Below are 13,718 nucleotides of genomic sequence, written 5' to 3'. Positions count from 1 at the left end.
GAGTGTTTCCAGGCTCTAAGCACACTTAAACTATGTAGTAGATAATAAAATGGCATACCTTCATTACCTAGGCATAGTCCTTTTAATTTTACATATGGTGGGACTCTTACCAGGACAACAAATATGGTGAAAGAGGCAGCTCAAATATACCAAAGGAAGGAAAGAGGCAAAATTATATCAGACACCAGTCTTGGTTTCTGTTACAAATTTCCTGGGAGCAGTTGGTGGAGGGTTTTTTCAGATGTACACTCACATTGAAGTAGTCCCCTTAAAAGCAGAACATTCATTTTAGAGTAAAAAGCATAATGCATGTATGAGGAGTTGACCAAATTTAATAATCTTCAAATTTCTCTCAATTCTTTTCAGTATATTCTTAGTCAGTTTATAATAAATACTATATTTATGGAAGTTATTCTCCTACCCTCTATATATGTCACTCATTAAAGCTTTCATATGCACTGTATGCAAAAAAAAAATTCTAGAAATTTTTGTCAATGTGTTTGTGTGCTGTCAGTGCTGTGAAATCGTTGCTATTGGTGATCTGTTGTAAGCTCTATGATTAATCCATTTACTTTTTTCCTTTTGCAGAGAAAGTATCACTCTGCAAAGGAAGCTTATGAACAGCTTTTGCAGATCGAAAACCTTCCTGCACAAGTAAAAGCAACTGTCTTACAGCAGTTAGGTATGTAAAATTAACTTTTATTTTTCCTCTGTGTTTCGTTTTTCCATCTTTGCCTTCAGCAGTGTTGTTTAAGGCTCCCTTTCCAAACGAGCCTTAGACACACTGAGTATGATACGAGAGGTTTTTCCACCCAATATAGAATATGTAACAGTAGATAATTAAGTAAATAAGAGAGGAGGAAAATAATTAAACTTAGAAAATTAAAAAGCTCCTAGACTTGCTGCAGTCCGTGTGTTACAGATTTTGAGCAATGAGGGGGTGGGTTTTCAGAGAAAGAGTGCAGCAGTTGGAATTCTGTGTTCTCTGTTCTGCCTCCAATAACATCCCTTGAAAAGCCAGGCTAACTGCAGTAAACCAAAATACTCTTCTCTATTGCAGACTAGAAGAACATGGCAACTGAAAAATTTACCTTTTCTTTTTCTCTAGTTATACTATGTAATGAAAACCTCTTTGTGTAATTAAAAGGTTTATCATCATATTCTGTAAAAGAAAACACATTAAAAAGTGAAAAGGAATTATTTTTTTAAAAAACGATCGTTTTCCATTTTTATAGAAAGCTGCTAAATAATTTTTAGACTAGAATTTCTAGTGGATGCGTAAAATAGAACACTTGTGTCCTATATACCTTATAAAATATTTCCAGAATATTTTTTTAAAATTATTCAACCAAGCGTGAAACTTCCTCATTCACCTTCTCCATGTTCTTCATCTAATTTATTATTCTAAAAATTAATTTAGCCTGCTTACACTCATATTTTTTTTTTGGTTTTCCACTTTACATAGTGGTCATTTAACTTGAATTTGTAACTGGCACAAAGTTGTGGCCGCAGTGCTTTCTTTTTTTCTGTAATGCAGGTTGTATATGGATTTGGAGTGGGATAATTTGTCTTCTGTGACAAAATGTCAAAATCAGTGGGCTAATTTTGAGTCATCTGTGTATGAAATCAAAATGAAACTGTGGGAGGAGTTCTGTGCAGGACTCTGGGTGCTGCTCTTTTTGCTGTCACAGGGCTGTGTTGCTTATATTTCAATAAGCCCTTTGAGTTTATTTTTTTAGCTTGGCATTATGTCACCAAGCATAAATTGTCAGCAGTTTCATCCAGAAGGGCTGTACATCTGATCAGTGGAAGACAGGCTTCTCAAAAGAGCTGACCAGTCCTTTTTCAGCTCTGTTTGATGTATGTTGCCACAATAGAAGCAAAGGCACATGGCCGTATTCATAAAACCCTGCCACAGGTCTCTGTGCGAACAGTGAGAGCAGTGACTTTGAGAATTGTCTGCTGTCTGAAAACTGGATTAACTGTCTTTATTCAAGCAGTATAGGTCACCCAGTTCTGTTGTGTGGGTGTAGCTTCTCTGTGGAGAAAGGGATAGAGTGGTCTTAACCAGAACATTCAAGGAATAATACCATTTCTTCTTCTCTTTTCTGTTAACAGTAGTGTTTATCAGTGTGGTGTTTATCACAGATTTAGTCTTTAGCAGCCGTGACTGTGGAGGAGAACCCTGTGATTCCCAGATAAACACACACCCAGTTAAGCTGATTTGTGCTGACTAGCTCAGGTAGACATAACAGTAAGATCTCTGCAGTTAGATAAGAGCAGTTTCTTCTCTTTTTTGCTATTCCGGACAACAATTCTCTTCACCGCTTTGCCCAAAATTACATTAAATTAATGAGACTGAAGATCTAATCTGTCTCAGTATTCTTTCTCCAGTTTTACTCAGCTGTTGCATAAGAAAGAGTGCAACTACAACATAAGCATCTGCTTAGAGATTCCCAAAGCAGTCTTCCATTAATTTTTGGCTAGGGGCGTTCCTAGATGGTGTCCATGTAATTGGATGAGACATCACGAGGTGCTGGAATGGAGAAGAGCTTCATCTCCTCAGAGACAATGATGTTTACTGGGGAAAAGTGAGTGCCACAAGTTCAGCATGAGAGTGGCTGATAAGCATTAAAAAGACCACTCTACCACAAGCACATCAGAGGGATTTGTTCCAAATGAGGTTGTGAAGAACTGGGAAAGAGCACAGGATATTTGTGAAGTGTGGACAAAATCTGTGGGTCTGTTTATCATATATTAAAAATGTCTCCAGGAGTGGAAGAGTAATCAATATGCTGGTTAAGAAATGGGGTAAGGTCTTCCAAGTGGGAAGCTGCACAGCTGTCCAGGGGTTTTCCATCACCACCTTTATGTATGTTCTTCACTTCATGCACAAGAAGAGCAGATGTAGTTTCCTTTACCCGTGCTATTCTAGTGGAAAACTTTTGTTCACACTCCTCCTGCTTTCTGCCTTTTTCACCTCCCTGCAGAGAAAGATAAATCTGGGAAGCAACCCTTGTTTCAGCAGTGAAACCAGATAGGGATTGCTGGTTCTCATTTCTGTCTCCTAGAAATAGATTTGTTCTTTTTATCAGCGAACCTCAGTAAAGATCTCCTGAAGATACAGCATGTTATCTTTCAATCCAGAAAGATTCTGATGAAACAGAAAATAGGCACACAACATTTCCAGAGATACAGGAAATTGTTTAATGTCTTTTTTTACCCTTGTTTGTAATCCCTGAACTATTATCTTCATCTCAGGCTTTGCCTGGCACAGCACCTGATACATATATCCTTAATGAACAGTTACACAGGTGAATTCTGATAACCAACCTCACATAAGCCTTTTTTCTTAAAGCATGAGTATCTTCTGTTTTCTTAAGAGCATCAGTGACTTGGGATTTGAATCAAAAGCTACCTTGTTTACTAACTTCATGACAGAAAGTTGTGTATGTTTTATGTCTCTGCAAAAATCCCTGGGTTTTCTTACTTCCTTTTTTTGCCCTGATCCGTAGAGTTCTGACTTGATTGATTTTCAGTCAGGATAAAGTACTTTTTTTTTTTCAGTACTATAACCACTTGACTCCTAACCTGACATTTTTTGCAGTCCGTGAAATATTTGAACTTTTACATGTGACCACAGTTTCCAAGTGATATTTCTTAAAACACCTCAGGCAGACGTTGTTCGGTAGATGTGATTTTATTTTTTATTGCCTTTGTTAAAGCTTGGAAGTTTGCAGAAATGTTGTGGTGTCTGTTAACAACTGTGAGCCCAAGGAATAAAGAACAAACTGTATACAACAGGTAGAATGAAATACTTAAGGTATAGTCTAATTACAGAGAGTGAAGTAAAGCTACAACTACTCTTCAGATCAGTTCTCAGTCTTACCTACTTTTTCTGGCATTTCAGATGAGATCTGATCCTTTGGTATTACCTTGTAGTTAGACTTCATCAGAAAGCTTAGGTAAGCTTAGGGTGCTGAAGTTCAGCTCACAGAGCTTTTAAATGGACGTACAGTGCAGGTGTGTGTACAACTCTGTAGGTAATTAGAGCTTTATTTTATGAAATTGGTATCACAGTGTCCCACAAGGGACCATGTATGGGTGGGACACTGTAAATACATAGGGACAGTCCTTTGTCACATCTTACGTTTTACAAATGGCTGAAAAGCAGTGGGTTGTTCAGAAAAATACGTGGATATTGAGGGAACAGCCAGACGTTGCTGAGCACTGCAGTGATTTCAGCAAACCAGCTGCCTGCCACAGAGGATTTCCTTGTTTGCACTCCTTGTATGAGCAGCAGTGAGATGGTTTTGTGGCTGCTTGAAGGAATTCCATCTGAGCTTGGAGGCAGATGAGGAGCAGCTTGAGAAGATGATGAAGGTGCTTTATTTGGAATGGTAACCAAGCCTTGTGTCAGTGCCAGAGCAGAGATGTGTTTTAATTGCATGTAAAATACTATTTGGGAGTAAGGATTGTGGGAGGCCTTTAAAGTGGGCATGAATAACTTGTCTAATGTAATGAAAGAAGAAGAGGCCTTTGAAAGAATATGATGTGTGGTTAGATGAATTTGTTACGTAGATGAGAGGTGATGGCATTTGTCAAGGTGAACAGGAAGGATGTTGTAGTAATGAAGATGAAATGACAGCGTAAGAAACATTTAAGTGGAGATGCAAAATTTCTTAGTACAAATGTAGATACAGGTCAAATATGAGGATTTAGAAGAAAAGGAGTAAACACAATATGTAGATGTTATATGTATATATATATTACATAATTGATATGTGTGACAGAGAGAATGGTGGTGGCATTTTTCAGTGTCTGGGTAGGTGTCTGTGTTCAGAGGAGGAGAGAGTTAACATTTTCAGATTCACTTTTTGTGGTAGAAGATTGAGGAGTTCATAATTATGCTACTAACCTCATAGAAAATTATTTAAACAAAAAAATACCCTTTAACAGTACATTAAAGTGATTTTAACTTTGGGTCCTTTCTTAGGAAAGAACTTTAAAAGTTTTTAAAATTTCATTCGTAGTATTATATGTAAGTGATGTTATTGTTTGGTATTCCTGTTTTTAAAGAGACACTAATGCTAGGAATATCCTGCTGTGCCAAAGTATTAAATGGTCTTGGGGAATTTCACTTCTGCCATTTATGGATTCTCTTTGTAGGCTGGATGCATCACACCGTGGATCAACTTGGAGACAAGGCAACCAAGGAAAGCTATGCTATACAGTATCTCCAGAAATCTCTAGAAGCAGATCCAAATTCTGGTCAATCCTGGTATTTCCTTGGAAGGTGAGAAAAGACTTTATAGACACTGTAACTAGATTTGTAAATTTTTTTGAGGATACTCGTTACTGTGGGTAACTCACACTCTTTTTCTTCTTAATCCTTTCAGAGGAAAAGGGAAAGGATATATGAATGTACTGAAGTCTAACATTTTCAGGGAAGTGTATAAAAAGACAAGGTGCTAACATATTTGGGATGAATATAGATTAGAAGTTGAAGTATGTTACCCAAGTGGTCCTTCTTTTTTTTTTTTTTTAGTTATTATTCAGTCTGCACATTTACAGCAATCTGAATATGCCCTGCCTGGGGGGCATTTACAGGAATCTGAATATGCCCTACCTGTTTCTCGTCCTCCTCCCACATCTTCTGTTCTCTCTCTCTTTTTTGTAAATGGTCACAGTTCTTTTGCTCTTTATTTTCTCAGAATCCCCCTCCTAATCTCAGTCAGTTTTTGCACTAAAACACAAATATCTTCCTAGGTATACATCCACTTAAAAAGTAACTGCACATTAGGCCATAGCTCAGACTAATCCATTCTAATTTCTATTTGAGTGTTCTGTAATTTTGTACTTTAGGACAGTATTTTTTACTTGAAAAGTAACATCCCAGATATAAGTCATATCAATTGAATGAGTTTTCTTGGTCTCCTTTTTAAGAAAATAGAGTACCTTTACAGAAACAAGCTATAACTATTGAAATAATGAGGTTTTGGAGAAAGCTTTGAGGACAATTCAAGTCCATATAAGAACAGGCCAGTTCTCTTGAAAAATGCAGCAGAAAAGAATGAGGCAAAAATAAAATTAATATCCCAGCCCCAGTATCTTCCAGGCAGTGTTCTTGGAGACTCTGGTGACATACAACTGGAACTTATTTTTGGTTTTGTCATGCTGATTCTTCCAGCTGTTCTGTAGGACAGGGCTCTTCAGCCAGCTTTGTGTAGGCTGAGGGAGGAACACCAGCACTGAGTTGAAAGGCAAAGGGCAGATGAGGAGGGAAAAGGGAAAATGAGCCAGGGATCATCTGGCTCATCTGATCTTCCACTGGGCCGAAATCCTGTTTTTTAACTCAGTAGTCCCATTCCACCTGCCTTGAGTTGAGTTCTTAGGCAGCAGGACAGAGCCAGGACTCCATGAGCTGTGTGTGTGCAGCTGCTCTGCTCCAATTCCTGCAGTGCCACAGCTTGGACGTGGTCACAGTGAAACCCAGGACCCTGCAGACACGGGGGCGGGGGGCAAATGCTGGAAATGGGGTGGAAAATTTAGTTGGAGCATCTCTTAGACTCTGCAGGGAGAACTAGAGCAAAAATGTTTCTGTGCTCCATTTCTCTCCATTGCATACGGTGGCAGAAGAGCAAAGAAAGTTTTGTGGGGTTGTGCATTTACTCTTTTTCCTTTCTCATGTATTACCTTGTGTTACTCCTTCCTCTGCTGGTTGTCCAAACTGGAGACTAAGTTGGTTTAAATCTACCTTCAAAAACATACCACCCTCCTCTCCACTGGAAAAACTCCATCACCCTAAGTTTTGTTGGGGGCCTCCTGTTAGTGCTGTTCTAATGAGAGGCTTTATTTATCTGATAAGCAGATTGAACAATGTCTATTGGAAATTGGGTTAGACAGTGATTAAACGATCTTCTGAAACATTGTATTCAGACTTAATGGATGTTTTTGGGCGAAGGAATGCTGTGGTTTACTGTATTCCTTTCCTTGTGTGCTTCAAGAACACTTGAAAGAGTGTAGCATGTTTGACAAACCTTTGCCTGTACTGTTCTATGTGGTTTTTATTTTTTACTGGAATAAATTTTCTGATGTTATTTACGTGTTTTGAAAGTTGTCAGTTCTTTTTGCAACAGTGAAACTTGTTACAAACAATGTAAGACTCAGCTATTACAGATTAAAGTAGTAAATGTATATATACAGATATCTGATCTTGGCTGTATTTGAAGCTTTTGATTTTAAAACAGTAGGTATTATTCCCTATGGTATAATTGTAGTTCTCTTTAATACCAGAATACCTTTGAATTTGTATGTGAAAAATAATAAAGTAAGAAATTATAAAAAAATTCAGAGTAGCACAGTTTGGTGCTCTGTATGTGCAGTACAAGTAAGTGGCTTGGTTTTCATTATTTGAATATTATTGAGATGCAAGAAATGCACATAAAAACTTCCCAGGCAATCAGGAACCATCCTGTTTGAGTTGGTCAGTGTCTCCCAATAATTCTGTCTTGTAGAATGTTAAGTTTTATAACCATTTGTTGGATGAAATAGGTAACTGGTTTCTTTATAATGCTGTCTGTAGATAAACATTGTTCTTATTGACTGATAAGCTATCAATCAAGGGAAAGAAATGTAAATCTTTCAAATATGATATGACTGTTTTCCTTACAAATGCAGTGAGGTAGGGTTTAAGTGGTTTTGGTGTACTTCTCAACTATATCATTAGTAATACATGTTAAGATGTTTTAGTCTGCTTATGTCTGGCATTCAGAAACAGCAAGTGATGAATGTGTGTGTTTGCATGACTTGGCATTTATCAAAACAGTCTTGGTAAGCCATCCTCAATGATTACCTTCTATAAATATTACCAGAGTTCTTTTTTTCTTTTTTTTCTCCCAGGTGCTATTCAAGTATTGGGAAAGTTCAGGATGCCTTTATATCCTATAGGCAATCTATTGATAAATCAGAAGCAAGTGCAGATACATGGTGTTCTATAGGGTAAGAATGATCCAGAGTAATACAGTAATATTATTCCATGCTTATATATATATATATAAATAAAGAATATCAGCTTTTTAACTATTTTGTGTGCTGAGAGACTGTAAAGCTTTTTTAATTTATACCTTCATGTTGTCAGACTTGTCTGATATGAAGTTTAAATAATGAATTTATATTTGCTTTCTCAATCCTTTAAAATACTGAACGTACCACGTATAGATGAACTCTGCACGTTAAAATTATATGAGTTGTTTCTGTGGTTTATATGTTGCCGAAGTTTATTAAGGGTTTTTGGGGGGCAGAGGGTGGGGAGGATGTATATATTTGAGTTGTTTGTGTTTTGGCCTTGTTATTAATTCTCCACTTCACTAATCTTTCTATTCAGTGTGCTGTACCAACAGCAAAATCAGCCTATGGATGCTTTACAGGCCTATATCTGTGCTGTACAATTGGACCATGGCCATGCTGCAGCCTGGATGGACCTAGGCACACTCTATGAGTCCTGCAACCAGCCTCAGGATGCCATTAAATGCTACTTAAATGCAACTAGGAGCAAAAATTGTAGTAATACCTCTGCACTTGCAGCACGGATAAAGTATTTACAGGTAAAACTGATGTTTTTAAGAAGGGGGAAATAACTCTTCCAAATACACAGCAGAGGGGAGGGGAGAAGTAACACACAGGTTTTAACTTGAAATTGTTTGTGGTGTGAATAACCTGTTTTCATGTGTATTGTAAGCATATCATAGCCTGTAATATTTTATTTCTTCATTTTTTAAGTGGAACTTAATTCCTTACAAACCCTATTTTGCACATTTAATCAAAGCATACTGTTTTACATCACTTTGCTTTTTTTTCTTTGTATTGTCTACATTTTTAAGTTCTCATAACATATAGTGAGAATACGCACACACTATCTTTTCACTCTTGTTTGCAATTTCAGAAAAAAAAAAGGAATTATGAGACCTCTGAATCCAGAGCTCATCTTTGTTCTGATTCTCACAAAGGTTTATATTCTGGTTACCCTCTTTATACTTAGCACCTTTCTGAAACCCGAAATTTTAAATCTATCCTCTCTTTAAGACATAATTAGCTACAGCATATAGGAAGATTTCATGGACTTGCTCTTACTAAAGTAGGCTTGTGTTAAATTTGCTTTTTACATAATTTTTCCTAGGCTCAGTTGTGTAACCTTCCACAAGGTAGTCTACAGAATAAAACTAAATTACTTCCTAGTATTGAGGAGGCATGGAGCCTACCAATCCCCGCAGAGCTTACCTCCAGGCAGGGTGCCATGAACACAGCACAGCAGGTGAGAAGTTGGGTTATGTTCTGCAGGTGCCCAGCTTTAAGGGTTCTTTACAATCGGTAGTGGTCAAGCTTATTTTATTGAGCACAGGATTGGCTTTTATTTAAAAAAAAGAAAAAAAAAAAAAAGGCCTTTGATTTATTTGCAAAGGGATATTAGATCAAGAAGCTCCCTGCAATGTGGGAGAAGTATGGGGGTACCAATTTAGAACCTTTGTGGATTTTCATGATTTTTAAAGATTTCATCTTAAATAGAAATGCTGCAGTGGTTTAATAATCCCGTGAAAGGTACACATTCCTCCATTGATGACCATATGGAAACTGATTTTTCAGTTATTGAGATCAGCTTCAGAATTTCTACTCGGCCCTTTTAATACATGTGGGCTGTTAAAATTATAAAATTTAAAGGAAAGCATTAAGAATATATAGAACCATATTTTTGTCTTCCTTCTGTGATTCTTAGGCTTGTAAACCTCATCATCCAAATACTGAACCTGTACTAGGCCTCACTCAAACACCAATTTCACAGCAATCCTTGCCACTACACATGATTCCTTCTAGCCAAGTAGATGACCTGACCAGTCCTGCCAAGAGGAAAAGAACATCTAGTCCAACAAAGGTATATATTCCGATGAACTAGAGCCCCCTACCAAAATTATATGGAAATATGTATTCAAATGATGCAGCATGCACAGAATTTGTGCTGTAAAATTTTAATCCTTTGGCATCAAGGTGGGGAATGTTTTTAGAAATTTTAAAAAGGATTTTTCAGTGATGTGTTTAATCAGATTCCAGCTCAGACATAAAGGGCAGTGCAGGTCAGTGGCACTTAACTGCAGTCATAGCTGTGTAAGGGAGGAAGTACGATTGTAGTCTGATGGTGGAGAGGGAGACGATCATGTCATCCTGTCTATTGCCTTTGCTTATATTTAGAATTCAAGTGTTTCATCATCATGTAATAGTGTTACAGTAGATAAAGTATTCAGTTTTAAAAGTAGCATACATTTAAGTTAATTGCATAATTTGATTTGCTTGTTTCTCGTTATAATATTAGGGATCATTAACTTTTTCCTCAGACTACTCTGATACTGTTGGGAATGGTAGAGTGAGACTTGGTGTATTTTAGTATATTCTTTGTTTATGTTGATATTCTTGAAACAATGACTAGTTCTTTCATAAGCAAGATAAAATCTAGATAGTAAAAGAAACTAGGTGGACCCTTTGATAGTCACACATTTTAATGTAATGTTTTCTCTCAGAATACTTCAGATGTTTGGAGCAGTGGCCATACAGTGTCACATCCTCCTGTACAGCAACAAATTCATTCTTGGTGCTTGACACCACAGAAATTACAGGTAGGTGTGGAAGATCTTCAGAAGCTCTTGATATATTTTTTGTTCCTTCCCTTCTTCCTTTTAAGAAAATAAATCTGGGACGTGTTTCAGTTTCACATTTCCGAAATTAAGTGTGAAATACTTCCCAAATAATTCTCAGGGTGTAGTTCAAGTTGTTCTAATATTTATGGCTTCTCTAGGTGAGATTAGTTCTGTAGTAAAATAATTGATCTCTAGCAGAAACTGAGTACCTACATTGTATGAATTCTATAATTTATAAGGTAAGAACATACAGCAGCTCCTTTGTCTTACAATGTTTTAAAGATAGATGTGCAAATTGTCACACTTTTGTGCCAAATGAGTTTTGTGAGTCGATGTAATGTGGGGGATGTTGAAAGAGGTGTAGATGTATTGTAATGTAATCTTCTTTTCCTCTGAGGTAGCTTCTCGTATCAAACTGCATAAACAAACAACCACATTCTACAGAATGCAATTACTCAAATGAAATCTGGTGCTGCTTTTCTGTCTTTATGTCATCTAATACAGTTATATGAAATGATAGATTTTAGTTTGGAAACCTTATTTCAGGTATTCTTTGTTATGATATTTTGTTGTCTCTTCAGTTCATTAGGGCATGCTGTGAGCTTCAGCAGGAATTCCATATTTTGAAAATCAGGCCTAGCTGAGAACCCATGTACTGCAGATGTTGCTTTGGATGCAAAGAAAAATAGAAGGGAACACAGTGCAGATGCAGACAAGGCATTCTGATTGACTGAGCAGTGTTCCCCTCAATTCCAATATAGTTCTTCAGCTGTTTCTCTGTCTCAACAATATTGGCTTTATTATACTGTATAATTTTCCCCTCCCTCTTCCTCCCACCTCCCCACCGCTTTGGTCCTTCCTCAGTCATTCTTCTGGATCTCTCTCTCTCTCCAAGCATTCTCATTATTTCTCTCAGCTTATTTTACATCCTGCTACTTTTTCCCCTTTTCACTTTCACCTTTTACCAGATCCAACTAAGGAGAACCTAAGTAGCTTCTCTATCTAAGTACACTTACTGGACTTGCTGGCAACAGCTTGACCAAGTTCCAGCATATATGAATAGCAAAGCCAAAAATAGATGGTAAAAGAGGAATGGCAATGAAACCTTTATTACATCTTCTAAGTTGGCAGCTCAGAGGCTGGATGGATATGGCATGTTATATATACATATATAACATACATATATTTATGTCTTACTCATTGCATTCCCTTCCAGAGGGACTTCAGAATGGAAGCTGCTGTTAATCCAGGGATTTTGGCATGAACATCCTCTTTTTAAAAAGTCATACCACTTAAAGCAGCAGGCTTACTGGTAGAATGATGGGCTGCGCTGAGTAGTTTAAAATTAATAAAGAGATCGAATTTTTTGGTAATAGATACTTAAATTTATCAGCTGCAAACAAGTTCAGTATTGTAACTTAAGATATCTCTCTCTGTAATTAGAATGCGTAGTTTTCTGGGGGTTTTTTTATATTTTCCAAAGAAATTTTCTTGTGTGACTATAGGTTTAATTCACTTGGTGATGAACAGTATTAATAAAAGAATAGCACAGTACGAAAAGGTGCTAAAGTATACATAATTATGATAAGAATTCCATATAATCATACTTGAATGTAGTTTTCTTTTTCAGTACCAGCACACTTAATTTTAGTGTGGTAAATAATAATTATACGCTCAAATAATTTGCGGAGTCTCTGCAATTTTAGTAGCTGGTGTTAAGGTTTGGCTGCAAAACAGTGTTTGGAAAGATGTTTCAGTCTGCAGCAGAAATCTCAAAATTGTTTTCAGCTTTACTAGTCTTGACTTCATGGGTACATTTTAGTATTGTATGCAAGAAAGTTATTAAAAATCCCATGCAATTTTAACGATTCTGAACCACACTGCTGTTTTTTTAGCACTTGGAACAGCTGCGTGCAAACCGAAATAATCTAAATCCAGCACAGAAACTTATGCTGGAACAGCTGGAGAGTCAGTTTGTCTTGATGCAGCAACACCAGCAGGTGAGAACAAAAATATTTTTTCTCTTTTACAAAACCTTTCTCAGTAATGGTGTCTGTTGCATTCCTTGAATTCTGAAGAATTTCCGTTGTGCAGAGTTCTCATGCCTTTTGCTGCGTTAACAATAATTTATCTTTTTTTGTATGAAGTACAATTGTTGATTAGTGGTGGAAATGTAACGGGTTTAAGCTGTGTTTTATTATAGGGCTGCCAGATAATGTAAAACTTTTCAAGCCACACTTTCCAGCTGAAGTGAGTGGACTCATCTAAAAGCAGTCTGACTTGAAAAATACGTAGTCGTAGTGAGCGGTATTGCAGCATCTCTGTCCTGCTGTCCTTGTTCGCTTCTGTCTCTCTCAGTGTCCACTTTCAGCAGTAAAATACTCAAACTGAAGGGCCCAGAAGAAAAGCGTGCTGATAGCTTTACCTTAAAATTTACTCAGCACTTTCATGAGCATGACAGTTACCTTGGTTCTCAAAAGCAGCCGTGAAGATGTGTAGAATTGGAATTGGAACTGGAATTGGCCAGTGCAGTGAAGTACACAAACATTGCATGATCCTTGCTTTCTGAATTCTGCAGCCAACGCTCTTGTGCTTTGTCCCTGTTTCATTAGATGAGACAAACAGGAGTTGCACAGGTACGATCTACTGGAATTCCTAACGGGCCAACAGCTGATTCATCACTGCCTACAAACTCTGTCTCTGGTCAGCAGCCACAGGTTGCTCTGACCAGAGTGCCTAACGTCGCTCAGCGTGGAATCCGTCCCGCCTGCCCCGGGCAGCCTATGGCTAATGGACCCTTTCCAGCAGGCCCCGTTCCCTGCAGCACAGCAAGAACGCTGGGTAGTACAGACACTATTTTGATAGGCAATAATCACATAACAGAAAGTGGAAGTAATGGAAACGTGCCTTACCTGCAGCGAAACGCACTCTCTCTACCTCATAACCGCACAAACCTGACCAGCAGCGCAGAGGAGCCGTGGAAAAACCAACTATCTAACTCCACTCAGGTACAGCTTCAGTTTGCTCATAGAG

At 37.6% G+C, this 13,718-nt stretch overlaps 1 protein-coding gene across 19 annotated transcripts in view; it reads left to right on the top strand.

Annotated features, from left to right (window-relative positions):
* KDM6A (lysine demethylase 6A) overlaps positions 1 to 13,718 on the top strand; it is a 148,397-nt gene that overhangs the window by 97,364 nt on the left and 37,315 nt on the right. For 9 of the 19 annotated variants that reach the window (XR_003570818.1, XR_003570823.1, XR_003570956.1 and 6 more), the window contains 9 exons: positions 589 to 682; positions 5,170 to 5,296; positions 7,903 to 8,001; positions 8,387 to 8,606; positions 9,179 to 9,313; positions 9,773 to 9,928; positions 10,569 to 10,664; positions 12,581 to 12,685; positions 13,298 to 13,693. Coding sequence is in view for 8 of the 19 variants with exons in the window: in XM_027880448.1 (XP_027736249.1) it covers positions 589 to 682; positions 5,170 to 5,296; positions 7,903 to 8,001; positions 8,387 to 8,606; positions 9,179 to 9,313; positions 9,773 to 9,928; positions 10,569 to 10,664; positions 12,581 to 12,685; positions 13,298 to 13,693 (1,428 nt within the window). In the remaining 11 variants the exon portion in view is untranslated. The remainder of the gene's footprint in view (positions 1 to 588; positions 683 to 5,169; positions 5,297 to 7,902; positions 8,002 to 8,386; positions 8,607 to 9,178; positions 9,314 to 9,772; positions 9,929 to 10,568; positions 10,665 to 12,580; positions 12,686 to 13,297; positions 13,694 to 13,718) is intronic. The other 10 variants (XR_003570914.1, XR_003570891.1, XM_027881139.1 and 7 more) reach the window with 3 other exon arrangements.

This window comes from Empidonax traillii, unplaced genomic scaffold (genome assembly GCF_003031625.1).
Source record: "Empidonax traillii isolate 1590-97213 ecotype Southwest subspecies unplaced genomic scaffold, ASM303162v1 scaffold1:size7828297, whole genome shotgun sequence".
NCBI lineage: Eukaryota > Metazoa > Chordata > Aves > Passeriformes > Tyrannidae > Empidonax > Empidonax traillii.
This window is presented reverse-complemented; position numbering and strand designations above follow the sequence as displayed.